Source organism: Pogoniulus pusillus, chromosome Z (genome assembly GCF_015220805.1).
Source record: "Pogoniulus pusillus isolate bPogPus1 chromosome Z, bPogPus1.pri, whole genome shotgun sequence".
NCBI classification, from domain to species: domain Eukaryota; kingdom Metazoa; phylum Chordata; class Aves; order Piciformes; family Lybiidae; genus Pogoniulus; species Pogoniulus pusillus.
The window spans coordinates 51632660-51659672 of NC_087309.1; the positions used below are offsets into that span (position 1 = coordinate 51632660).

The 27013-nt window shown below is 40.9% G+C and overlaps 2 protein-coding genes across 2 annotated transcripts in view; one reads left to right on the plus strand and one right to left on the minus strand.

Moving 5' to 3' along the window:
- The window catches only part of FAM169A (family with sequence similarity 169 member A), a 38690-nt gene extending 19531 nt beyond the window's left edge, over positions 1-19159 (plus strand). The window contains exons 5-13 of the mRNA XM_064176721.1: positions 838-1009; positions 3254-3433; positions 6690-6803; positions 7025-7134; positions 12685-12739; positions 13087-13225; positions 14832-14991; positions 15828-16034; positions 16789-19159. Coding sequence (XP_064032791.1) covers positions 838-1009; positions 3254-3433; positions 6690-6803; positions 7025-7134; positions 12685-12739; positions 13087-13225; positions 14832-14991; positions 15828-16034; positions 16789-17331 — 1680 coding nt within the window. The 3' untranslated portion in view covers positions 17332-19159. The remainder of the gene's footprint in view (positions 1-837; positions 1010-3253; positions 3434-6689; positions 6804-7024; positions 7135-12684; positions 12740-13086; positions 13226-14831; positions 14992-15827; positions 16035-16788) is intronic.
- Positions 19160-21703: 2544 nt separating this feature from the next.
- On the minus strand, positions 21704-26876 carry NSA2 (NSA2 ribosome biogenesis factor). Its single transcript, XM_064140786.1, has 6 exons — positions 26749-26876; positions 26318-26505; positions 24397-24547; positions 23903-24082; positions 22571-22763; positions 21704-21979 (listed from the first exon to the last, which is right to left on the minus strand). The coding sequence occupies exons 1-6, from the start codon at positions 26749-26751 to the stop codon at positions 21912-21914; spliced, it is 783 nt and encodes a 260-aa protein (XP_063996856.1). The 5' UTR covers positions 26752-26876; the 3' UTR covers positions 21704-21911.
- Positions 26877-27013: the final 137 nt, after the last annotated feature.

Here is a 27013-nt window from a genome sequence, read left to right on the forward strand (position 1 = left end):
CTGTGTATAGAAGGAACACTGTAGGACAGAGAAAGATATCAGGTTCCCTGTTTCATGCCACAGGAACTGCTGTAAGTGGTTCTTCCACAGCATCGTGTCCTGTTGTCTGCAACTCTCAGCAGTGATTAAGTATGACAAGTCCTGCCACTCTGTGAGGGTGATAGAATTGTAGAATTGTTGAGATTGAAAGACCCTCAAAATTAAGTCCATCAGTAATCCCAGTACTGTGACTACTAAACTATATCCTGAAGTGCCCCATCTGCATGCTTCTTGAACACCTCCAGGGCAGCCTATTCCAATGCCTCACCACTCTCCCAGTAAAGAAGTTTTTACTAATGTCCAACCTTAATCTCCTCTGGTGCAACTTAAACTCATTTTCTCTTGTCCTGTTGCTGGTCACTTGAGAGAAGTGGCCAATACCAGTATCAATACAACTTCCTTTCTGGAGGAATCCTTTGTAAGACTCCAATTTACCTGGTAGCTGAGAAGCCTGAGGCTGGTGTATTGCTATTGTTTGGTGAGTGTTTCTTAAACCTCAGAACAGTTTTGACTTAAAATCGACTCTCCTAGCACTACTTTCAGCTTTTACCCATTGAATTGGGAATAACACTGAAGTAATGAAATATCATCTGTCTCTAGTAATGCTTTACTTAACCTACTGCTATGGCTTCCAAGCATTTCCTTGCCCTCAAACTCCAGATCTTCATCCTGCTGTAGCACTTACAGCTTCTGTTGACTCTGCAGCAGTTTTAACTGATAGCTTTGAAAAATAAGGTCCCTAATGTATGAATACCAATTAACTTGACAACTCCTCTGAAATATTCTTTGTTTCCTTAGGTAAACTCTATTGGAGAGAGGATTGTTCTCTATGCTCTCAATCGGATTATCTACCGGACACGAGAAATGGAAAAACATGAGATCCCATTTCTCTGCCATGCTAGCAATGCCTATGCTAAGATTTTGTGGAAAGGAGGAGAGGCAATTGGGTTCTATTCTGTTAAACTTAAAGGTAAAGTGCAAGTATTGTGGGGTTTGGCAGGGTAGTGGTGGGTAGATAGGGTACTTTCAAGAATATTGCATTTAGTAGACTAAGTCTTGCAGGCCTGATGAGTTGGTGTTTTCAAGAAAATATAAGAGGTCAGATTGCTGCTAAAATTTCTATCTTAAATGATTATGCTCTACCAACCTAAAAGCTTTTGGTTTTATTTCCTACTCTACAAAATGTATTTAAAACTGCAGAAATAAAGAATATTCAAAAGCATATTTATTTTTCTGTAGAGCTATTGATGGTTGGACTGAACTGTTTTTGGTGGGTTTTCAGGTTTGAATGTTTGCTTCTTTTTGAACCTAGCTCCAGAATACAGAAATTTGGTTTATCTGAAATGATTATAGAATAAGATGTCATTGTCAGTTTATAGTGTGATAACATAAATTTTGTTACAGGCATGAGATTCAGTTACATCTGGTGGTGATAAAAATAGGATCCCTTTCCTTCCACATGCTTGTTATTCATGTTGCAGACTTTCTGGTTTTCTTTCCAAAATAACTATAAGGAAATTACAATGTTTTAGAGTTTACTGTGGTTTCTGTTTGTTTGTTGCTGAATAAAACTTAGTATACTGGTAGGTTATCACATCAGTGGCACTTTGTTCCTCCTTGATTCAAATTTTGATATTATACAATCTGACTTTTCCATGTCTAGAGGGGATTAACTAAGGATTAGTGATGTTACTGTAGACTTGCTGGAGACTTCCCTGGTATAACAAATATATGCCTTTTCAAACTGTTACATAGTACACTGTCTGCGTTGCTGGCCTCTTCTGGGCTGGCAATTCAGAGAAGAAAGCAACCAGCTTGTTTGTTCTGGTTTGTCTTCTCTTTGTGGCTTTTAGAGAAATTTTATATAAGTCTTAAGTATTTTTGATGTGAAAATTGCTATAGTGTGGTGTTCACAAGGAACATTGCATTGTTCCACTGCATTGAACCTTTCAGGGTGTTCTATTGTGGTTTTAAAGCTGGAAATCAGTAGTGATTAAATTGATAGTGTAGAATGGGGACACTACTTTGTGATACTGAGGTTTTGTGGTACTCATGCTTGCTCCTTATACTTTTCTTGATGTTCTTATTTGTATTGAGTTAGCAAGCACTGAAGGCTAGTATTTCTAGATGTTACCAGTATCTTGTCTGTTTGTGTACTATATTCTACAAATAAATAGCCTACATGGAGAAAGACTGCTCTGGAAATAGATGACTTGGAAAAAGTGGGGAAGCTTGACTGTTATCAAAGGATACCTAAGCACTGTAACTTCTGCCCATGTTTTCTATGCTTGAAAAGTGGAGAAGTGTGTTTATTGTCTTCAAAAGTACAAGGCTGCAGAGACTCATGTATAAAATGCTGTATGCTTCTCCTTGGTTTTGATAGAGAAGAAAGCAACTTTTGGGCAGAGTTTACACCAGCTCACAAAATTACTCTGAAAATGGATTTAAATAGTTGATGGCCTATCTTAATGCCATTTTATAGCATTGCTTTGAAACTGAGTCCATAACTATGCTTTGAATCCTCTGACACTGAAGTATCTGTGTATTTTATCTCTAGTGTTGTTCCTGTGAGGATTCCAGTGTCAAGTGTCCTAGGATTTTTGTGGATTTCATTTTAAAGTTCAGAATGTGTGTCATTCTTTGAACAAGAGCTGAATCATAGTCTTCACATTTGTCCTGAGGAGTGACAGAATCTACACAACTGCAATTTAGGGCTTTTATTTTCTCCTTTTCTCTCCTTCCTCTTTCAGGTGGATTTTTAGTATACTTTTCCTCTGAAATTGTACAGTGAGATGTTAGATTGAGCCTTTCCTCTTTGCTATTCTTTTCTAGTACTACAGACTTAAGTAGAATCATGGAACTGTCAAAGTTGGAGGAGACCTTTTGAGATCATCGTCTCACCGGTTGCTTAGAGCTCAGAATCCCACAACTACTACTGAACCATCAGCACTAAACCGTGTCCCTAAGCACCCTGTCCACTTCTTAGTGTATCTATTTCTAATGTATAAATGTATCTCATCAGTTTTATGAAGATTGCCCAAAGCTGATAAATTGCTGTTAGCAATTATTTCTAAGGAACATTCTGAATTAGTTTGAACTTTTTATGACTTTGGCATAATTTTTATAAGTTAAAAGTATTTGAATATGCTAACATCTGTGCTGCAGCATGTCAGTGCTCAAGTACTGAAGGCTATTTATTCTTCTCCTATTTCAGGAAGTCCTTATAATGTTTGTCTTGGTCAGAAATATTATATGACAGTACTGGACACAATCTTTGTGAGAAAGCAACATCGTGACAAACAGTCTGGACTGCTCATGTTGAAAGACTTTGTGGATTCATTTGATGAAACTAGTCTTGGCCTACGATACCCACTGTCAGCCTTCATGTACAAAGGCAAGCTCTTTGGTTTATTCTTCTGTATTGAATGCTCTGCTTTCAGGGAAGGATAAGAAAATCCTAATTTAACATGTTGAAGCAGTTTCTGATTAGATTTTTGATGCACTGCATGGGATTAAATTATTGGATCCCAGCTGGCTTTCTGCTGCTGTGAAGTTTACTACTCTTTCCATCTCCAAAGCCTCCAGAATGAGCTCAGGTGTTTTTGTATTATCTGATGTGTATCTTCTTTGTAGCACCTTTTTCTTCCTCACACCTAAGCCTTGCAAAGTCACTTAAATAATGCTTTTTCAGCACTTCTAGTCAAGTGAGCATGCTAGGGTATGTTTTAACTTGGATGTAAGAAGGCACAGTTCTAATATGCACTTATGGCTCTTCCATTAGCAACCTAAGAGGATTATGTGATCTAGGAAAGGACATGCACCCTGGAAAGTTCCTGGAACTGCATTGACAAGAAAAAATACTAGCTTTGCCTGGTTTCTCAAGGTTTGTCTTAGTCTTTGGCTACTCACCAAACAATCTACTGAATCCATTTCTCCAGTTTAGAAGGTTGTTATGGCAGACTGGTAAAGGCTTTACAGAAATCCATCTAGACAACATCCATAGTTCTTCCCTGGTTTGCTAATGTCATTCCATCACAGAAGGCCACTAGGTATGTCAGACAGTACTTGTTCTTAGTAAAGTCATGCTAGCTGTCTTGAATCATCTCCTTGTCCTCCATGTACCTTAGCATAGCTTCTAGGAGGATCTTGCTCCATGTTTTTCCCAAACGTAGAGATAAGGCTGATAGGCCAGTAGTTCTCGGGGTCCTCTTTTCTACCCTTTTAAAAAATGAGTGCAATGTTTCCCTTTTTCCAGTCACCAGGGACTTCACCTGACTGTTGCTACCAGCCTGCCAGTCTTGCTCATCAGAGGTGAGATATTCTTTGACCATCCTTTTCTGGCTCACCTACCTTGCCAAGTTCAATTCCAGCTGCACTTTGGCATCACTGACTCTTGCCCTACACAACCAAGCAGTGTCTCTATATTCTTCCTAGCATATCTGACTCTTGCTTTCACTGCCAATGCATTTCATTCTTTTCATTTTTGTTTTGGCCTGCAGGTCTTAACTCATCCTTGCTGGTCTTTGGCCTTCTTTGTCTGACATCACCTGGAGATTGACAACTCTTGCTCTCTCTGTAAAGCTACCTTTAAAGATCTGTCAGATCTGTTCTACTTTGTTGTCCCTGGGTGCAGTTTCCTAGGGAGTCCAGTTGACTAACTACTTGGAAGAGCTGCAGGTTTGCTGTTCTAAAACTTGGGGTCCTGGCTTTGCTCTTTGCTGAACACATATTGCTGAGGACTGTGAACTGCTCCAGTGCATAATCACTCCAGCCCAGGTTGTGTTCAGTCTTGGTGTCACTGATTAGCTCAGCTGCATTGGTGACTATGAGATCCAGTAGTGCATGCTCCCTGATAAGGCTGTCTATTGTCTAGGTGAAGAAATTATCCTTAATGTGTTCCAGGAGTCTCCTGGATTGTCTAGGGCTTGCCATTCTATTTTTCCAGCAGATGCTGGGGTGACCAAAGTCGCTGAGGGGGGTGAACGCCTGTGACCACAAAGCCTCCTGTAGATTGAGCTACAGGAGTTTAATAGGCTCCCCTTCTTCCATGCAGAGGTGGTTTTCATATGAGAAAGGAGACGGGAATAAGCCTTTCTAATGTTGGCAGTGCTTCTGGTGTGAACAGACCATCATCCACAAAGCCTTATATCTGTTGCACAGTGTGATAGTTAACAGTCTTGCCTGCAACAGAGAAATTGGGGGAAGTAACACACACAAAAAACCCCTCTGGGTTGAGATAAAGACTCGAGATAAGAGATTAATATAAAGGAGATAACTGCGCCTTCTTGCAGAAAAAGCACAGCAGAAGGCAGCAGCAAACAGAAAGCCACCAAGGTAAAAACCAAAGCCAAGGACCTGCTCCCCAGTCCTTCCCCATCTGGTGGCTGCCACCCTAGTGGAAGAGCCAACACCTAAAAGTCTGGAACAGGAAACTTCATGTTACAGTCTGAACTTCAAGTCTCTTAATACTTTAGCCAGCACTTTCATTTTGAGGCTGGCATGAGGCAGGATGGTTTGAATAGCAGCAGATTAAAAACTCAGCACATTCTCCATCCCTTATTCTGTACCATCTGCATCATGTCCAGCAGCAATCAACATCAAACAACATATATCAGACACTGTCCATTGTCACTCAATGAGATCAATTTGCAGTACACAGAGGACTTCTCACTGCAGATGCTCTGGACCTCCACTCTGTTCCAGTACAGTCAGGATCAGTCTATGACGAGTACAAATAGTGGAGCTGTTTCCTGGGACAGTCAATTCTGGTGCCTCCTTCCAGCCTTTCAGGTGGAAGCAAACTGGCTTGTATTCCAGTGCCTCAGCTTCCAACGCATCTAGATGTCACACCAGAAATACAGATGAGTTCCACCCCTTTGGCTTTCCAACCCATTGGTTGCATACAGTCCAATAAACCTCCATCTCTAATTCTGACTGGAATCATTTGTGTCTTGTAAACATGCTTTGGGAGTCCCTTCAGGAGTATCAGAAGAAACATCAGCTTGTCTACTCTTTCTGGGTGGCTTTCCACTGGAAACTGAGGCAGCATTCTCCAGAAAATTTACTTGTTCACAGATTTGTGTGACTAGGACTGGAGTGGTGTTTCTGTCCCTCTTCCCCATAGTCACGCAAATAAAACCAGGGTGCCATGTTGTGTACCTCCCAGAACCTCTCCCTCAGATAGGAGAGCACCTGTTGGTTACCAACACTAACACAGTCACATTCCCAAAGCTTTTCACAAGTGTCTATAACAGCATAGGATGACAAAACACACTTGACTCCGTGTTCTGCCAAAGGCCCTTTCTGTCCTGGCTTGAGGCTTGTGGTTGACAGGGCCAGTGACCAGTAAAGCTGTAAAACTCATGTAGGTGCTTAAAGACAAAAATCCTGTACACCTTTGCTTGCAATTTAAGATAGTAATAGAAAGTATTTGAACCTGAAGAAAGGATTTATTGAGAAGCATGAGTAAAATAAAGTAGTACCATGCTTGTTTCAGACTCTACTACTTTGCTGAACAGTTCTTTCTGTGCTGGCTTATGTTTGTGATGGATGATTGCAATTTGAATTCAGGTAAAGCTCAAAAACTGAGGTACAGTGAAGTATGTTGGGCATACACTTAAAATGGAGTGTGCTGTTTTTTCCTTATTCAGTTTGTAAGCAATATTTTGAGAAGTACCCTGCGGATTGTAACCTGTTGTGGGAAGTGGAAGGAGCAGGACACTGGTTCCAGAGAAAATCCATTGTCTCTCTATTGAAGAAAAAAGGTACATATGCTTTACTGTCTTCTGATACTTTAAAAGCTGGTATAATGGTGAATCCTGTGAACATTGTCTATGGAAACTAACAGAAAGTGTAATTTTTTTTTTTTTTTAATTTGTCCTGAGATCTGATGTCATGTTTGGAATGGTTAATTGTTATATGAAGCTACTAAATTTTTCATTTCCCTGATTCTTTTTGTTTCCTGTTTTTTTTAAATCTTGCATAGAGATTTTAGAGGAGGAAAACGTGAGTGGCCAAGCTGTAGACCATTTTCTACAGTCTGAAGGAGTAGCTGGAACAAGTGGACAGAATGCTGAGCCAGAAGCAATGCAAAATGTATGTACCCAAATGTGATGGTTTGGGTGTTACCTGCCCCTCCACCCCCAACTTTGGAAATTGCCCAGGCTAGACTCAGCCAGCTCTGGAAATTTGAATGAAGCTTATTATTTACATCTTAGCAGATTATAAAAGGAGATATTTACAGTATATACAGAAATATACAAGCTAAAAGGTAATACAGAAACACAACAGCCCTCACAGAAACCTGAGTCCTCAGGAGGGGCTCCCAACCACCCTTCCACCCTCTGCCACCCCTCTCTACCTTACCCCAGACATTGCCTTGTGCCCAAGGAAGAATGGAAGGTCAGCCAGAGGGATTAGGAAGCAAGTGGACTAGTCAGAGAGATAGCAGGTTATGTTAGAGGAATGCAGCCCACAGCCTGGGCAGAGAGCAACTCCCTTACCTGTGTTTGGATTCTTGCTCTTATACCTCTCAGCAAGCCTATGAGTGAGGCAGACATCACCATCATTTCCCTTTCGCAGCCTATAACCGAGTTTTTCTCACCAAAACACACTAGCTATCTTCAAACTAGCACACCAGAACTAAGCAGTTCTGATGGGTTTTTAACTTTCCAGAAGACAGGGCCCAGGAGATGTGCTTTTTTTTTTTTTTTGTCCATGTCATGATAATTAAATTGGCTCAAGTGTGCACTACATATAAAACACAAATATTTGTCTTTTTCAGAGACATGGATAGGGTATCCATGTGAACGGAGAAGGTTTGTGCCACAGCTGTCAGGGTGTATAGTTCGGGATGTTTGCTAGAGGATTAGAGAAAGGAGAATATTTCTTCTGGGTTGCAGATGAAACTGTCCAGAAAGGCTGTTGAACAGTGTCATTGTAAGGAGGGAGAGAATCAGGAGAAGTGTTTCTAGAAATGCACATAAATATCAAAATTCAATGAAATTTAGAGTGTTTAGTTTGTATTCAGAAGGACTGAAGACACCTTGCTATGTGTTTGAAACATCAACCAAATTTCCTCTGGATATGCATGTGTGTTTGTGTCTTTGAATACTATGAACCTCTATCTCATTTGTGTTCTGAGGCCATGCAAGGTGCTGGAGAACAGCTTGTAGCTTCAACTGCTTTGAGACATGAATTTGAATGCTTCAGGACTGTTTGTACTATTGACCATGCTTTTGTGGAAGTTGGTGCTTTAATAGGAAGTAAAGGCTGAGTAGGTGTTCTCAGCTATTAGATTTGAACTTCTAGATTTGAAATGAGCTGTCTCTCTTCCCAGATGAGAAAAACAAAGTGGGTCCCAAAGCAGAATGGTAGTGTTATTTTAAATGACCTGAAACAACAACTCTTAACTGTCCTCTCTTTTGTCTTGAGCAACATCATTATGTTCTAACTTTAAATTCTAGCGATGATTGTATCAGCAAAATAATCTTAAAAAGAGGCATGTCTGGTAGTAGAGCTTTGTGGGTGTATTTGGAGAAAATAGTAAAGGGCTAGTAGAATTGTAGAATCAGTTAGGGTTGGAAGGGACCACAAGGATCATCTAGTTCCAACCCCCCTGCCATGGGTAGAGACACCCTACCCTAGATCAGGCTGGACAGAGCCTCATCTAGCCTGGCCTTAAACACCTCCATGGATGGGTCCTCAACCACCTCCCTGGGCAACCCATTCCAGGCTCTCATCACTGTAATGATGATCAACTTCCTTCTCCCATCCAGTTTGAAACCTACTCACCTCCAGCTTTGCTCCATTCCCCCTAGTCCTGTTACTCTCTGATAGCCTAAAAAGTCCCTCCCCAGCTTTTTTGTCGGGCCCCTTCTGATACTGAAAGGCTACAATAAGGTCACCTTGTAGCCTCCTCTTCTGCAGACTGAACAGCCCCAACTCTCTAGGTCTGTCCTCATAACAGAGGTGCTCCAGCCCACTGATCATCCTTGTGGCCCTTCTATGGATGCAGTACTCCAGGTGGGATCTCACCAGAGCGGAATAGAAGGGGAGAATCACCTCCCTCGACCTGCTGGCCACACTTGTGATGCAGCCCAGGATCTGGTTGGCCCTCTGGGCTGCAAGTGCGCACTGCTGGCTCATGTTGAGCTTCTCAAGCACTGCCAAGTCCCTCTCCTCAGGGCTGCTCTCCAGCCAGTCATTGCTCAGCCTGTTTGTACTTGGTATTACCTTGACCCAGATGCAGGACCTTGCTCTTGGTCTTGTTGAACCTCATGGGGTTGGCTTGTGCCCACCTCTGCAGCCTGTCCAGGTCCCTCTGGATGGGATCTCTTCCCTCCAGCATGTCTGCTGCACCACACAGCTTGGTGTCATCAGCAAACTTGCTGAAGGTGCACTCAATGCCTCTGCCCATGGCACCAACAAAGATGTTGAGCAGGACTGGTCCCAGGACTGATCCTGCAATTTTCTTTTATGTGAGTTAAAAACTCAAGCCTGTCTTTTGCCTTTTTCCAGAAGATGAAGATAGTTGATAATGAAGTGTGCTAACTCCTCATAGCTTGTTAGAATTGCTGGCAGCTCTTCTTGGCACCTGTATTGATAAGCAACTCTGTGATGCTTTGAAATTTTTGGACAACCAAACAATATCCCATCTTCCCTCAAATGAGGAAAAGATGTTTCCCAAGTGTTCATTTTTACCTATCACTTACTGTTTTGTATTTTGTATATTATGATGCTAGAATTTCACATTTTTTTGTTTCAAGTGAATTTTAAATATATATTTCAAGTTAGTAACTTTTTGATGGTTGCCTTTGGGTAGTACAGAAAGGAGGGCTGAAATGGTGCTGGTTGTTGCCAGTTCTAAATTACTTCCAGCAGCTAAGAAGGAGCAATGTGCACAACTCTATTATGATGTATACATCTGTGGGGAGAACAAGAGAAAAAGAGTTCTAAGGAGAGGGAAACCTTTCATAAGCAAGCTTTTGTCCTGACACTGCATGTAACTTCCATTAGTGCTGAATCATCATGGTTTAACTCCAGCCAGCAACCGAGCATCACACAGAGCTGCTTGTTCAGTTGCCTCTGGTGGGAGTGGGAAGAGAATTGAAAAGGTAAAGAGAGAACTCCTGGGTTGAGATAAAGGCAGTTTAACAGGCAAAGCAAAAGATGTGTACAGAAGCAAAACAAGGAGTTCATTCTTGCTTCCTGTTGCTGGGCAAGCATTCAGCCATCTCCAGGAAAGCAGGGCTCTAATGTGTTTAACAGTGATTTAGAAGGACAAGTACTGTATCTATGAACATCCTCCTCTTCGTCTAGCTGTGTATGCTGGAGGAGGTGCTATATGTGGAATATCCCTTTTGTTCAGTTGGGCTCAACTATTTTGTACACCCCAGTCTGCTTGCCAGTAGGGTGTTGTGAGAAGCAGAAAAGGCCTTGACTCAGGCACTGCTCAGTGGTAAAAAAAATCTCTTATCAATTGTGTTCAGCATAAATTCAAAACATTGCTCTTTCAAGTGGCTATGAAGAAAATTAACTGTATGCCAGATGGAGCCAGCACCTCCCTACCCCTTATTCCATGCCATGTATGCCATGCTCAAGTACGATGCTATCCAATGTGTTAACCCCTAACACCTTTTCTATCCTTTGTAATATATGGTATTATTCCCTTAAGAATTTCTACCAAGCCTGTAAAATGTCTGCTTAGTTCGTTAGACTTTCACCTCCAGCCATTAGTGGTGGTCAATCTGAAAAGGAGAGGTGATGCATTGCATGGAGTTATTGGGCATCAAAGCCGGCTCTGATGAGGTTGCTGCTGTACTTGCTCTGCTTTGTACTAAAGTTGTCCTCCAATGATTTGGGTAGTTCCTGCTGTAGTAAGTCCTGTAATGTGCAATATAAATCATGGCTTATAACAGTTCTAAGTTATATTCATTATAATTTCCACCCTAGCTCACCTTTGGCCCAGGCCATAGGGTCTCACACTGCAATGAACTCCACTTTTCCCCTCTTCCAGCTTGGCCTTATCTGCAGACTGTAAAACCTTAGTGGGGTGTACCTGCCCCAGGTGGAGTATTATGTATGAGTCAGTCTCTTCAGAGTTATATCACTCTGATGTACACTTATCCACAGTCACTTTGAAGTACACCTGTTCCAGTGTGGCCTTCACCATGCCTTCAGAGGTATACCTTCCACAGCATGGCGCTATCCTCAGCCAGACTCCCTTCAGGAGTGAACCTACTCCAACATGTCTTTTGCCCCATGACTGCAGTCTGCAGAAGCTGCAGTGATGACCTGCCATCTGCTAGCCCAAGCATGTGGCCATTTCTATTATCAACTGTTCTCAGATACAGCGGAGTAAGATAAGCAGTACAAGAAGCATCGAGAGAAAAACGGCAAGGAACATGTGCTAGACTCCCAATGTATGCAAGTCAAGAACCCCCATGGCAAGCACAGAAGCCTATCAGTTAATAGCTAAGCAGCAGTAACAGCTGTAATTTGATCTAGTACATTCTAATGAAACCTGTTGCTATCTCTAATCCTTGGAATCTCATGTTGGGTAGCAAAGGAAGACTGTTGTGGTTTAACCCTACCTAAGCATGATGCACAGCTTCCCTGGCAGGATGGGGAAGAGAATAGAAAGGATAGAAGTGAGAAAACTCGTGAGTTGAGATAAAGACACTTTCATAGGAAAGCAAGAGCCATGCACAAAAGCAAAACAAGGAATTCATTCACCCTCTTCAATCACCAGGCAGGTGTTCAGCCATATCCAGGAAAGAAGGGTTTCATTATATGTAACAGTGACAAATACCATCCCTCCAAACATGTCTTCTGCTTCCTCCTCATCTTCTGCTGTTTTGTGTTGAGCATGACATCACATGGTATGGAATATCCCTTTGGTCAGTTGGAGTCAGCTCTTCAGGTGTGCCTCATCCAGCTTCTTGTGCATGCAGCAGGCTCACTGGTGTGGTGGTTTGATAAGCATAAAAGTCCTTGACGCTCTCAAAGCCCTGCTCAGCAATAACAAACCGCCTCTGTCTTATCAGTACTGTTTTCATTACAAATCCAGAACATAGCCCATAGCAGCCACTATGAAGGAAACACCATTCCTGCTACCAGCATGATTATTAACTTCTGGTTTTCTTTGTCTGATTTCTTTCCTTTACATGAGTTGCCATATTCTTTTGATTCTCATGGTAAAAATAAAAGTACAAAATAGAATTAAAATGCAAGATTATTTTTTTCCCATTATTTTTTCTCACTTAGTGTAGTGTATTCCTCTTGTTCTATGCAGAAAGAGGAAACAAAGGAGTATTTCTAGCATTTGATTATGTGGACACCTATTAAAATGGTTATGAAAATAATTTAGTAGTGTTGTTTATAACAACAGTTTACTTTCAAGTCTTCTGTCTTGGTTCTGGAAGTAAAATGCAATCAAACAATACTCATCCTTGTAATAATGATAACTTTACCTGCTGAGAGAGAAAGTACATATCTGTAAATGAAGAATGATTGTAGCTGCTCTTCCATAGGATTATTACTATGAAATAGTGCTTTAGAAAGATGAAAACAAAGATAAGAAAATAAATGTTTCAGTCACTTCAGAGATGTTGGAATAACATTGTTTTTGCTTTTCCTTCACAGGCTGATTCTCAAAAAGCTAAAGAATCAGTAGATATCCATGCAGGCACTTCTCAAGGTAAAATTAAACTTGATTATCAGTGTAGTGATTCCTGTGAATTAATAGGTTATCAGGTTATTTGAGTGCTTTCAGCCTTAGTGTATTTACTTCAAAGTGTATAAAAATGTGACCTTCTCTAAAGTCCTGAGGCTAACTCAAACCTTTTAGAGGACTTTAGATAAAATGGGTTTGAGTTTTGGTTAGGATTTGTGAATGCATGTTCAGAAAAGGTACTACAATGAAACATGGTTTGTGTGTGCTCAGTTTTTTCAGTGAAATATTGGAGGGGAAAATTATGTGTGGATCTTAGACTGCGTTTGTTTAATGCATTTATTTTGTTGTTGTTTTCTTTTCTTCCTCCAAAGACCCTAGCATAGCTCCTGTTTCCTTTTGGACACGAAGCAGTCATTTAAAACGTGCCAGGATTGGAAAAAGTAGCCAGGAATCTCTAAGTGAGACTTCCCAAGGAGATGAGGAAAGTACTCTCTGTGCGTCAGAAATCAGGTAGAGAAGACTATTTAATTTATTGTTTGTGGCTGTCCAAACAACAAAACTGTGTCTCGGTGTGCTGCTTGATATTTCATCTTTCTTCTTACTTGTTTGATTTAAAAAAAAACACTAAAAATAGTTTGATTTTAGAAAGAAAATTGAGACATCACCTGAAGAGTGACTGCACAAAAGTATAGCATCTCTGAAAGCTCAGCAGATACTGGAAATAATAGTTAAAAAAAATAGTGTCCTGTGCTGTCATTATGGGACCCCAGGCTGGTTCAGTCAGGCTAAATGACATGGTTTGCTGTTGCCACAGATTGAGAAGTTCTTTGCTCTGTTAACTATTAATACTTGTGTAGTTGCTGTGTGTGAGAGCTAGCCTGTTACTGAACATCAGTTATTTTGGGCCTTGCAAAATGGAAGTCAGCAAGCTCCCACTGCTCCATTGATCAAGACGTGTAACATGGTCTTCGAGCAGAGCTATGGGGAAACCTGTTGTCAAGAGGACAGGATATCATCTTAATTCTGTCCTTCCATTCACTTTAGTAAATGCGTCAGGGTCTTCTGTCAGGGACCTTCTGCTAGAGCGTACCTCCCATCTCAAGGCTGGCACCTAGGTAAAACCTTTCTAACACTGCCATTTACTTTGACATCTCAAGGCAGCTTTCTGCAAATCTATTGCACATACTCCTTTCTGTGCTTGTATCCAATACTTTCAGTTCATCTAAGTTTTACATTAAGGGAGCTTACAAGAAAGCTGAGGAGGGAATGTTTAGAAAGGCTTGTGGCCCGAGGGGCAATGGTTTTAAACTAGAGTAGGGCAGGTTTAGATTGGACATTATGAAAAAAGTTCTTTGCTATGAGGATGATGGAACACTGCAACAGGTTGCCAGGGGAGATGATGGAGGCCCCATTCCTGGAGACATTCGCAGTCAGACTTGATGGGGTTCTGAGCAACCTGATCTAGTTGGTGGTGTCCCTGCTTAATGCAGGGGGATTAGACTAGATGACCTCAAAAGGTCTCTTCCAACCCAGTGTGTTCTATGAGTCTGTGAACTGAATGTTTGAGATTGTGTTGCTACCCATGAGATGCGTCTGAGCTTCATCTTTGTCTGCTGATTTAATCTCTAGTTGATTGAGTCTTCTTCAGCCATGTGTTTATTGCCTTAAATTATTTTCCAGTCATGGTCTTTGTCATATATATCTAATAATTATACAAATACATTTGCATTTGCAACTCAATTTTAAACTGCTTCTACAGCACAGGTGGGAGAAGTTAATTTCTTTCTCACCACTTGGTGACTTCCAAATATGTAATAGGTTACTGCTTTCTAAATTTAAAATAATAAACAGTTATCTGGCTTTTATTCCTGTAAGCCAAAAGTGAGATAGAGGTCTTTGTTTTATAATTGCTAAAGCAGTTTTTTCTAGTTGGAGGTTTTTTTTCTAGAGAGGAATTAGCCATTTTAGATGTGTTTAGTTTTCTGTATTTTTACTTATTACAGCAGGCATGTGATAGAGCACTTTATAATTCATCATGAAGAAATTTCCCTGCTTAGATTGCCAAGTTTATATATTACTCTAAAGGATTAAAGGATATATCTTGTACCTACTGCAGGCTGGAACTTCCTGCTCACACAGCTAAAAACTCTGAAAACTTAGAAGTACCTGAGGAGAGTGATTTTGAGGAGGATGAGGCAACACTTGCTGTAAACGAGAGCCAATCTCTCTCAGAAGCAGAGCTACATGTGTCATCCCTTGAGAAAGGGAGTGAGAAGGTGAGCTGGATGTGATGGTAATAGCAGATAGGTGTAGAATGCAACTAGAGTTTCTGTTGGCCGTAGTTCTTACTGTCATGATCTATGTGCCTATCAGCAGTTTGATTTTCATACCAATGTTTTGCTGAGAAGTGTAGCTAGGAGGCTATGGCTAGTATAGAATTACTTTTGAGGAACATTCCATTATACTTATTTTGAACAGCAGTTCATAGGTTCTTTAGTAAGGTGAATTTATAACTTGCCTATGAATCACATTTTTTTTTCCCTGATTTCTACTCATATTTTCTGGAGACCTGGAATGTGGTCAAGCTCTGATCCATTATCTCTATTTATTTTAAAACATCAGTTTCTTTGAAGAAGCAGTTGCTGGTATGTTCTAATGACTGCCTTTGGCTTCTCCACCTAGAAGCTGCTGCCTTTGATTTTTAAATCCAGCTTTTATCTACAACTTATTAATAGATTGAATTTAACTCTGTGAATATTCTTTGTGTGTGAAGATGTCTCTGGGGTTGTATGTTGTTATGGAGAAAAGTGGGTCATATGCTCTTTTGGAACATTGGAATGACTGCAGTATGTATGCTTGAGAGCATAGCTTGGCTCCTAACAGTGCAAGCTACGGGCAGAAACTGCATGCATATGACAAACCCAGGCTAGTAACTCTGATAAAGTTTGGTACTCAGTCCTATGATCTGCATTCTTAGTACACATTTCTGGATACCCAAGGTATCTGCTTCTCACTTGAAGCTGCAAATTTAAGTCATAGATAGAGATCCACTAGTGTTGGGGGGGGGGGGGACAGCTGGGCATAATTTTGACTTAGGAATGTCATTTTCTAGGAAAGTTTAACAGAACCTTTTAATGGTGAGGTAACAGAAGAACCTAGTAAGACCTTGCTTACAGATGAAATGGAAACATCAGATGAAGTTCTAAGTGATGAATCAAAATTGCAGCCTGAGAATCAAGGAGAAGAACCCTTAATGCTCTTTGTCCCATTAATCCTTGAGTCTCAGGCAAAGCAGTCAGAAGACAGTGCATCAGAGAAGGTAAGAGAATTGAAACAAAATGTGAAGTCATCTTGCCATCAGAGTATACGTATCTTGCCTTTTTTCCTTTGGTTAAGTAGAAAGTAGAACTTCATAGGAAATTTTTGGGAGAAGCAATGATGTAAATCCATGAACAGAATATACTGACATTTCTGTTTCAGTATGCATAAGTGGGGCGCCTAAGTACACAGTAATGCTACACCAGTTTTCCTTGGCAGTAATGAGACAGCTCATTCTTACTGAAATATTAATGGGATATGAGTGAAAAGCCACATCCTTGTTTGGTCTGCTAATTCTACCCTCATAAAGTGCATAAACAATTAATTACTGTTAAAATGCCTGTCTAGAATATAGATCTTAGTGGGTTGTTTTTTTGTTTAATAGTGCAATAGTAGATTGTTGTATGCTATCAAAACTATAACTGTGTATGTCTAAAATAAAACTTTAAAAGCCACAACATTTTTTCTTTTCTTGGGATAAATTTCAGAATGTTTATAACCTAAGTGAAAAATACTTTGAATAATTGGAATTTAAAAATAGGAAAGCAACTCCAGATACCAAATGCAGCTCATAAAATAGTCTTGTATAAAAAGGAAGGACAGACTATTTGTTGACTGGTTATAAGGCATTCCAAACTGCTGAATGCCAGAATATCCTCTGAGCTTGATAGCTAAGGGCAACAGTTATTCAGCCTCTTGTATCTTCAATTAATTGTTCCTATGGTTGCCTTGGCACTCTTCCCCTCTCCCCATAGGTTTTAAATGCAAATGATTCAGAAGTACTGACTGAAGAAGGTAAGTTAGTGGTGAAGAAGGGCACTGAAGAACAACAAGAATCCAAAAAGACCACTACTGAAAATGCAGCTGCTTCAGCATCGAAAGAAGAGCCTTCTGATAATGGCCTGTCCAACTCTGTGGTAACTGAAGCAGCAGAAGAATCTGCTTCTGAAAATGTATCACCCAAACCAGCTTCATTAGAAGATCAAAATGAGGAAGCAGGGAACAACTCACAGGAGGCCCCTGGTGCCTTAAGTCAGAGCTCTTTGATAATGGTTGAAGTTGAGGGTGTTTCTTTTCAACAGCCTTCTGGACAGGAAGGACAGAAGAACCAGTTGGAAGAGCACTCAGAGGAGTCTGCAGAGCAGATGGATCAGTACATGCAGACAGTAGCAGAGAGGGCTGCTGACAGCAGCTCTGAGGAAGCGGAAATTGAGGTACCCATTGTAGATCGGAGAAACTTGCGAAGAAAGGCCAAAGGCTACAAAGGTCCACCTAAGAAAAAAGGAAAGCCATCTTAAAAATGAGATACTGATTGTTAATTCATCTATTTAATAGAAAGTTATTTTGTGCAAATTACTAGGGTGTACTTAAACCATATGGGACATGAGACGTGGTTAAAATTCTGAGTTGGAATTCCTTTTCGGGTTAATCACCTTTTATTCAAGTTTTCTTAAGGGTGGTTAAATGCAGAATGTTGTGACTCATTTTCCATTTTTAGAGCAATCTTTATGAAGGATTGACCTGCTGAATAATTCAATTGATAATTGTGCACCCACTTCCAAAAGGTTAGGGGTTCTTTGGCTTATGAAAAGTGAGTCACAGTTATTTCAATTCCTTCTAGGTGGATTTTTGGTATGTACGTTTATGGCATTTATTCCCTGTGAGACTGGAAAATAGTGTTTGTGAGAAGGCAGTGTCATTCATCAGGCTTTTACTTTTCATGGCTAAGTTGGAACTGATTTCAGTCAGCATCTTCAAGATATTTGCATACTGAATACATAAGTATTACAAGTTCATTAGATTAGGGGTCTCCTGGTTTCTTCTGAGAACAGTCAGATGTTTGATCATGTTTCAGTGAGCCAGTTTTAGATACTGAACTTAGTCACATCTCTAAGTATACCCTTGAGTAGATTGTAAATCTAGGGTTACCTGAGATAGTAACTGATGACAAGACTGTTACATGCAAAATACAGGCAGTTGGGGTGCAAGTAGCAGCTCTGGTTGCCACAACAGTCTTGAAAACTGGACATTGTTCTAATTGTGATCACAGCAGTACTTTGAACTAATGGGTGATATATTTTCCTTTAACAACTTTTTGGCATATTGCAGTCAATACAGAGTAGCAAAATCAAAATGCTGACTTTCAGTAACAGTTTTTGTTCCTGTGTTGATTGTCCTATTGAAATGGTAGTTGAATAGTCCATACCTCTTGTTAACATTCACGCAGGGCAACACGATGACAACTGTATTGGCTGAAGAGTTTTGCCTTGCCAAAACCACTGGGGTTTTAGGCTTGGATGACTTTTTGGGGAGGGTCTGTTAACTGTCTGTCTTACTATCACCAAACTCTTAAAGAATTTTTAAGATCTTACTGCACCAGCAACCAATGATTAAAATGTCAACTTTATACAAGTTTGTACCAAATGCTATTACCACAGGCTGTGGAAATACATCTATACAATGAAGGCAAGCAGTATTATTTTTGAGGTTTATTTAGTCTAGGAATAGAATTTCATTTGTGAATTCAGTCTTGCACTCAAATGGGAAATGGTTTTGTATTTGAATCCAGCATTCGTTCCAATGTCTTTCTTGTACTGCTTGTTAATTAATACCAGGATCTACACTGCTTCCTCCCCATTCTGTTCTGGTCTAGTTCCATTTCATGCAGAACTCTCATTTGCTGTTCTCAATGTTCTATAGCCCTCTACATGAAGATGTCTACATGGCTTATTTCAAAAGTGACTTTAACTTATTTGAAATGATGTCTGACTTTGGTTTGTTGCTTTCCTATAACATTTCATTTGTAGATGTCAGTAATCAAACTACCATTTACAATGTCGTCAATGCTACTAAGTTAAGTATAGCAATGAATAAGCTTCTCTGCTTTAAGTGACCATTCTAAAATCTTACTACAAGGGGATACACTTCTAAATTTATTTTCACAAATGTAGTGTTAGATGTTTTATAAACTAGTTATACCCTGTTTATAAATCTTATGAAAGATGTCTTGCTATTCTAAAATATTGTACTGAAGTCTTGTTACTGTGTTAGGATTTTTTTTTTTTACTGTCTTGGCTGCTTTTCAAAATGTTTTGAAGTAGTAATTAAACTTATATTTTGTGATTACTTTTTTGGTGTGGGTTTTTTTTTTGCATTTGAGTTTTTACTGCTATACAGGACATGTGCTTTCAGGTGAACTTCACTGAAAAAAATCTTTTGTCAGTTGAAACAACTTCCTGTTCTTGGCTTATTCATTAGACTTTTATTAAAGGCTCTAGCATAGACTAGGCAGAGAGGGACAAGGGGGGTTACTAGTAGAGAGCTGACTGAACATGAGCCAACAGTGTGCCCAGGTGGCCAAGAAGGCCAAGAGCATTCTGGCCTGTATCAGGAATAGTGTGGCCAGCAGCACGAGGGAAGTCATTCTGCCCCTGTACTCAGCACTGGTCAGGCCACACCTTGAGCACTGTGTCCAGTTCTGGGCCACTCAATTTCAGAAAGACGTTGAGATGATTGAACGTGTCCAGAGACGGGCATCAAGGTGGCTGAGGGAACTGGAGCACAAGTCCTGTGAGGAGAGGCTCAGGAAGCTGGGGCTGTTCAGTCTGGAGGAGGTTTGGGGAGACCTTATTGCTCTCTACAACTACCTGAAGGGAGGTTGTAGCCAGGTGGGGGTTGGTCTCTTCTCCCAGGCAAATAGTGACAGGAGGACACAGTCTCAAGGTGTGCCAGGACAGGTTTAGGTTGGCTATTGGGAAGAAATTCTTCACAGAAGGTGATCTGCCATTGGAATGGGCTGCCCAGGAAGGTGGAGTCACTGTCCCTGGAGGTGTTTAAAAGGAGGCTGGATAATGCGCTTAGTGCCATGGTTTACTTAATTTGAAGGTGTTAGGTGATAGGTTAGACTGGATGATCTTGAAGGTCTTTTCCAACCTGGTTAACCTGTTACTCTGTGATAGGCTATTCTAAATGTTACACCATGAATCCTGCTCTTTACATCATCTTGCACAGTCAGTATAAATTTTGCCATTATGAACTTATTTGCTAAAGACAAGCCAGCTAGAAATGCTGCAACGCACTGCACAGAGTGTGGAACATTAAAATGTCTGAAGTGCAATAATTAAGTCACAAAAGGTAGCAATCTTGAGACGCCTGTACAAAACTACTCCATTCATGTTGCTTGTTACTGTGCAGTGAAAGGAGAAGTAACAAATTAAGTGGAGGTTAATCTGTTTTAACAAAGTGCTCTCCTTCCAAGCAAACAACTTGCAGGCTTGTGATCATTCTTTGGTTTAAAGCCGCTTGTTACTGCACAAAGTATCAAAAATTCAAAGTGAGCCTAGACTAGGGCAATGTGGTAAACTAACAAAATTATCCTCTAAGAGGAGAGGACTTCGGTATAGTTGGAAGTACAGCCTCATTCAGAGTAGTAGAAGCTAGAAAGCTGGTACAAAAGCAGCTAGCTTGACTTCCTCTCAAGTTCCAAATCTGAAACATGTTCCACTTACAAAGCTACTGAAGGGATTAAAACTTCTATCCTGGAAGAGACTGAGAGCTGCAATTGCTCAGATACTTGTGTATGAACTATCTACTGGGGGATTATAAAGAAGGAGCAGAAGTTCTTGGTGGAGCCCAGAAGAAACTACATAAGAAGCACTGGGCACAGATTGGAATGTAGGATATTATATTTAAGCGTAGAACATTTTAATCTGTAAGAGCACTAGACCAGGTTGCCAATAGTGGCGGAGTCTCCCTCCTTGGAGATACATAAAATCTGACTTGAAAGGGCCCTTGTACATCTGCTGTGATTCTGCTTTAAGCAGGGGCCTCCCAGTACACAGCTTTTACTTTGGGATTCTATAATGTGCTACTCAGCCCACTTATTGCAGGTGTGACCACCTCTAGCTTTAAGTTTTGTTAATGCAAAAAACCCAAATACAACCCTACACGTTCTTGAGTTGTTTGAAAGTGTCCTTAAAAGGTTGAGAGGCAAGTGTCCTTCACAAATGAGAAAGCTTGTAAGGCTTTTACTTGGAATTTGTGTTTGAAGTCTTTCAGATGGAAGTACTGTTTAAGACTACAGATACAGCTGAGTATATAGTTTGGAAGAAGCTTTTGTTTGCTAATTATCTATAGCCATCAGCTCAGCCTTTTGACCTTTGGTTTCTCCAATGTTTCTTAAAGCCACCAAAGTAGCTACAAGTAATTGTAGTTATCACACACGTTCTCAAATTTCACATCTTAATCCTTTAAACTTCATAGCCTTCTGAAACTGTTCTTTTATCTGGAAAGAGTGCTCCACACCCCAGCTTTTAGTGCTGTCAGGGTGGGGAAGGAGAGGAAGACATGAGGTGGGGCATGCAGTGGTCAGAGCTCCCTCTATCCCCCTGCTGCTAAAGTGTTCTCAAGCCCAAGCTTCTGTGGAAATATCAAATTGATCATGTTTCCAATGTCAGTCTGTATTAAGATTCTAGCTGCACTTAGAGCTCTATTTTTCCAGAACAGAAATAGTATGTGCTTCTGTGCCTTCAGCTATTACAGTAGGTCATCGCAGAAGACAGTGGCTAAACTTTTAATCACTAGGAATGCAAGCTCAATTAAGAATTTTTACAATGTATTAAAGCCAGGAAACTCCAAAAAGGTTTACATCAAATCCACACCACATCAGCAAACCATATAAAATTGCTTTATTTGGACAGTTCAGCCAAGGAAACAAATATGAAACCCTAAGATGTAATTTCTGGCACATTTAGCTTCTTCACCAGCTTGTGGGATCAACGTTTGTGAATGTTTGAGGGTTTCAGAGTCCTTGCGAACTTGATGAAAGTGCACTGATTTTTCAGGAGCCCATGTCCAAATGCTTGGTCTTCAGCATAACTTAGACAAGTAGAACTGCATTAATACAGCCATCATTTTCTGGATTGTTTGTTACCTGTGCATATTTCCCTAAAGAGAAAAGAGATTTAATTATACTAACTACTTGAAGCTTTTGCAGAAAATATTTAAGGCTTTCCTCTATTTGCAAGTTAAATCTACAAGTCACACTGAAGTGCAGACAACACCTGTTCTGAAACTGAAATCCATTCTGAAATCTAAAACTGCATTTTGTTGACCTGCAAAACTAGGCTCTCAAAATATTTCATTCAAGCTGGTTTTCATAGATGAGTAATTTTAGAGTTCTGAGTAGATGTGAAAAACTACACAGTCACAGGTTCTGCTATTGACCGTGTCAACCCCTCTGTTAAAAGCAGTCAGACTGATCCTGTGAAGATACTTCTACTGAAAACACACTTGTAGCTTGCCTGTGTATCGCATAAAGCAGTCTTTGTTCTGAACTTCACCTCACATGCTTTGGGAAGTGTGAACAGAAAGCCTAAAATTAAAGCTTGCATTTTCAGAGTTACGTAACAGATACTTTTACTACAGCCCAAACCTAACATTTAACAGTAGATCAATTATGACGATAGGGCAGTCTTAAAAACCCATCAGGCAATGAAACTTTTAAAAATAGTTCTGTGGTAGAGCTAGTTTACTTACCCCAGATAACTTTGCCCCCTTGTGTCACAAGGCCAAGCTCACTCACGTTCACCTCTATGACAGTACCCTTGGTAATTACACCCAGTGTTGTATACAAAGGAGAAGAAGGATTCTTTTTTACACCAAGGATAGGTAGGCAAAAAGTAGCTTTAAGTTCGGGATGTGTCACATGTGCCTTCTTGAAACGTAAGCCCTGTTGCATAAAGAGTGTTACACTGAGTTAGTATTTACATTAAGCCTTATGATTCATCTAGTTTAACACTTCTAGCATTGTGTCCTCAGCTTCCTATGTGTTGAAAGACTGGACTGAATGAAACAACACAGAACACAGAATGCTATCTGCCTAACATAGAATGCTTAATTTGTTCCAAAAACTGACTTAATTACCAGATAAAGTGTTCTGTGTCAATTTTTAAAGCAGTATACACAAAATACTTGCTACCTCTAATGGCTTCTTTAAAGGGTACCTTAAATAGCACCATAAACTTCTCTGTGTCAATAAAGTCTACACAAGGCTTCTGTCTGAGGACCATCAAAACCGTAATGAGGTATGATTCAACAGGCACCTTACATGGTGATTCTGTTGAATCCTGTGAGGAAATAGGAACAGGTATTTACAGAAAAACTATGCTGTTCTAGTGAACCCAGTTTTTTCTCCTGTGCAGTGCTGAGCTGCCAGAACCCAAGGACTGTTCCTGCAACTGTTTAAGGAAAGGTAAGGCTGAAGGCATAGCATTTCCCTTGCACGTGGTCACAACAGTGCTTCAAGCAATCCATCAGTCCTAGAACAAAGCTGACTTCCCCTCAAGTTGCACCAAGGGAAATTTAGATTGGGTAAGGGTTACGAGGCACTGAAATGCCTTGCCCAGGGCAGTGATGTAGTCCCCATCCCTGGAATTATTTAAGAGTCTTGCACACACAATGCTTGGACTGTGATTTGAGTTGATGATCTTAAAGGTATTTTCCAATCCAGGCATTTCTGTGACTTCTACAGCTAACAGAATCATAGCAACTTGGAAAAAAAAGACTCCAACTTTAAAAGCTGTTCTAAGTGCCTTTGCTGAAGACCATATCCTACTAATTTGGCAGCTTTAACTTACTAGCATAATCCAAACTAAGGGAGTAGTAACATATATTTAATCACAGCCTGTGACTGCAGGGGTATGTGCCTGCCCTCAGGCTACTTTAGATTTCTGCAGAGAAACTAAAAGAATATAATAGATCAGTTGTAATAAAATGCATTATCATAGTAGAAAGCTTCCTTGCCACAGAACACAGTGCATTAAGTACGAAGAATTATTATTAACTTTTCTTAAGGCTCAAGAACATTACCATTGGTCGAATGAATCGTTCGTATTTCGGAGGCTTCCTAGTAAAGCCATCTCCAACAAAACAAACTTTTGTGACCATTCTCTTCCAGGCCTTCTTCTTTCTCTTTCCTGTACGAATTACTTTTAGAACTTCTGTTTCTCCTTGTGCTCGGACCTTTGGTACAGGAACTTCCCACTTCCCCTGGAAAAAGGGAAAAAAAGTCAATAGTCTTACACACTGCATTGCTAAATAAAAGGGAAATGCACAGAACAGTACTTCCTTCAAGAGTGGTGGCACACCATACTTAATTCACAGCTACTTATTTCGGTTAACATTTAAAGTTATGAAAATCAAGCCACTGCATGTGCTTACTTGGAGTCACTGAGCAATCTAGGACAAAATGTGAAGTTTTGTACAGTACCAATATTGAGACTTTGCTTGTAGGTTGTCATCACTCAGGCATCAGCAACACAGTGGTCACAATAGCAGGCATCTCAATTTTAGTAGTTACTTACAGCTTTTTCTTTCCTTTTCTGCTTGATCATGTTAGAGAGAACCTTAGCTCGGGATTGGCCCTCTCTGTCCAGCAGGTATGCTGGTACAGCTCCTTTCGGTGTTTTATCATCATTCTTTTCCTTTGTATTTCTCTTTTCATGCATTTTAATGCTGCAAGGAGAGAAAGACAGTAGAAAAGAATTAGAAAAGCTCATTTGTAGATCACAGATCCTTTTAACTTAGCTTGTGCCTGCTCAAAATTTTGTTTTACAGAGACATTTGTAAGTAAGTACGTATTTTATTTAGCGAGTAACCCAGTTTTTAAAGTGAGCTCACAATCTCAATACAATATCAGACTGCACAGTTGTGGTGAATAGTCCTAAAGGCCATGGGCTTAAGCATGTCCTGTCTTGTTTACCTGCCCGTCTGCACTGCAGCCAGAGGCGGGAAAACAGGACAAAAGAAACCCAGGCAACTTAGTCTCTTTGCCGGAGAGAGGACAACAGCCTGTGGGTTCTTCCATTTCTGTGTCTACTTGGGTGATTGCCAGAGGTGACTGGGTGATTGTGTGGCCAATGAGACCATTAGCCTCGGCCATTACCCTATAAATGGGGGTGAACAGGGAAAAAGGTGCTGGCGTGTTCATTCATTTTTCCTCGCTGATCTGCCTCTCGCCCGCCTGTCGCCTCAGCCAGCAGCAGATACTTCACTTCGCGGCCCACGTGGAGTTTGCACAGGACTTTTGTTGGATATTTTCCTGCCTATGTTTTTGGGCCACGGACTTTAGGACTAGTGTGTATTCTCCATTCTTTGATCAAGTTGCTAAAGGATTTTAATCAACCTCACAAGTGGCGAATTAAGCCGCCAGACTCTATCAAAGACATTTCCTGAAACCTTTCAAAATTCCATTGTACAGAGACGTTCTGTGAAATAGTTCTGCTAACCGCATCCAAGAACTTGTGTGGATAGCTGTAAATAAGTTTGGGGGAATTATTCTGGGTATATTCATAAATATGTCAGAACTTTTAGATCTGCCTCATTGCATTTTACCCCAAACTCAGATTTCAGCTAGTCCCATTTACAACAACAGTGCACAAAAACTTGTAAATTCCCATTAAGACAGGAACAAAAGACATGCATCTCACTAAGGAATTTGTGAGTAAATTAATAAATACAAGTAGCCAAGCACTTTGAAAGACACTAGCCTTCCTCTGTGACAAAAACAAGCAACATAAAATTACTACTCTTCTGAGTTTTGATGGCAAATCTTACAAATGGAGGAATGTGTATGTGGGTAAAAAGGGTTGTTTGTTAATTTTAGGCCATTTGGGAGAAAAAAAAAAAGATACCCAGAAACTAGTTTTACAATCCTAATACAAGTGGTAAAGAAATATAGCTGACTACACTTGGAAAACAAAAAAAACAACACAGTAGATACGAAGTTAATAATAAAAACTATTGTGAATAGCTTTGCTTTCAGCATCTAAACAGAGAAAGATTACAGATAAGAGTTTTCATTTACCTGCGTTTGATTTTATAACTTATCCTGGAAGACAAGCCTCGTGTACTGCTCAAGCACTGTATATGTTACTCTACCAACACTTAAAAAAATACCTGCTTCTTCTTGCTATATTCATACAACATTTGATGTTGAAGCCCTAAATAAATGCATTCCTATTTTTGTCAAAATTACGTTGGTCAGTGCTGTTGCTAATTAACACTTATATTAAGCAATGCTTTTAAAAGCAGAATTGTTCACATCCATGCAAAAGACAAATGTCTTCACTGTGCAGCCCCCACTTTCGCGTACAACGAAGCACCATTTAAACGCATCAAGTAGAGCCAACTCTTAAGTAGTGCTTTGTATCAACGTTCATGTCCCATCTCCTAATTCAAACGCAAGCAGGACCGGACGCGTCAGAGAAGTGGCCAGCTACTTACGTCTTCTTCATCTGTATCTTCTCAGCATGCCGCTGCTTGTGGTAGAGCTTAGCCTTTAGCCCGATCATCTTCTTGGCCTTCCACGATCGTTCGTGCGCCTCGCGGCCCTCCTTCTTCCTCTTCTTCTCGTGGTAGTCCAGGCGGTACCCATACCGCTTGCGGTGCAGCTCGATGTACTCGTTCTGCGGCTGTGGAAACAAGGCAGAGCAGTGAGTGAGCACTGGCGGCTGAGGCCCGCATGGTCGGCGCTGGCCCCGCACCCTGACCAAGGCTGCGCGCAGCTGGGACACGCGGCGGGGACACGAACGGGCCGCGTCCGGACAGCAGCAAGCTCAGTGCTAGGCGGTAGGGCCCACACAGCCGCCTGCACCTCTCCCCCAGCTGCTCCGCGCCCTATCGCCCTCACGACTCCGAACCGCCGCGGCCCCTACCATGCTGGCGGCCCCACAACGCGCTCCACAGCCTGCCGCGGCCTCCGCACCGCTGCCTCCGGCGGGCCGGAAAGGGCGGGTGGCGATAAGCGACCCCGGCTGGAAACGCTCCCTCTCAGCGCTTTAGTTCCTAGCGGCGGAGAGGCGCAGCTTTCGCTTTCTAGGGCTGCGCGTTGTACTTAGTGGGCCCCATAATAGGGTGAGAACAAGGATGGAAAACGAGAGGGAGACTTTTGCGGTCTAATTCTGCCAGGTCTTGGCGGGA

Bases quoted from the DNA above. Each gene is read 5' to 3' on its own strand.
- NSA2 (XM_064140786.1), bottom strand. The intron at 24,548-26,317 runs GTAAGTAGCTGG...CTCTCCTTGCAG, and splicing joins AAGATACAGATGAAGAAGAC to CATTAAAATGCATGAAAAGA. The intron at 24,083-24,396 runs GTAAGTAACTAC...CCCTTTTTCCAG, and splicing joins AGAAAAGGAAAGAAAAAGCT to GGGAAGTGGGAAGTTCCTGT.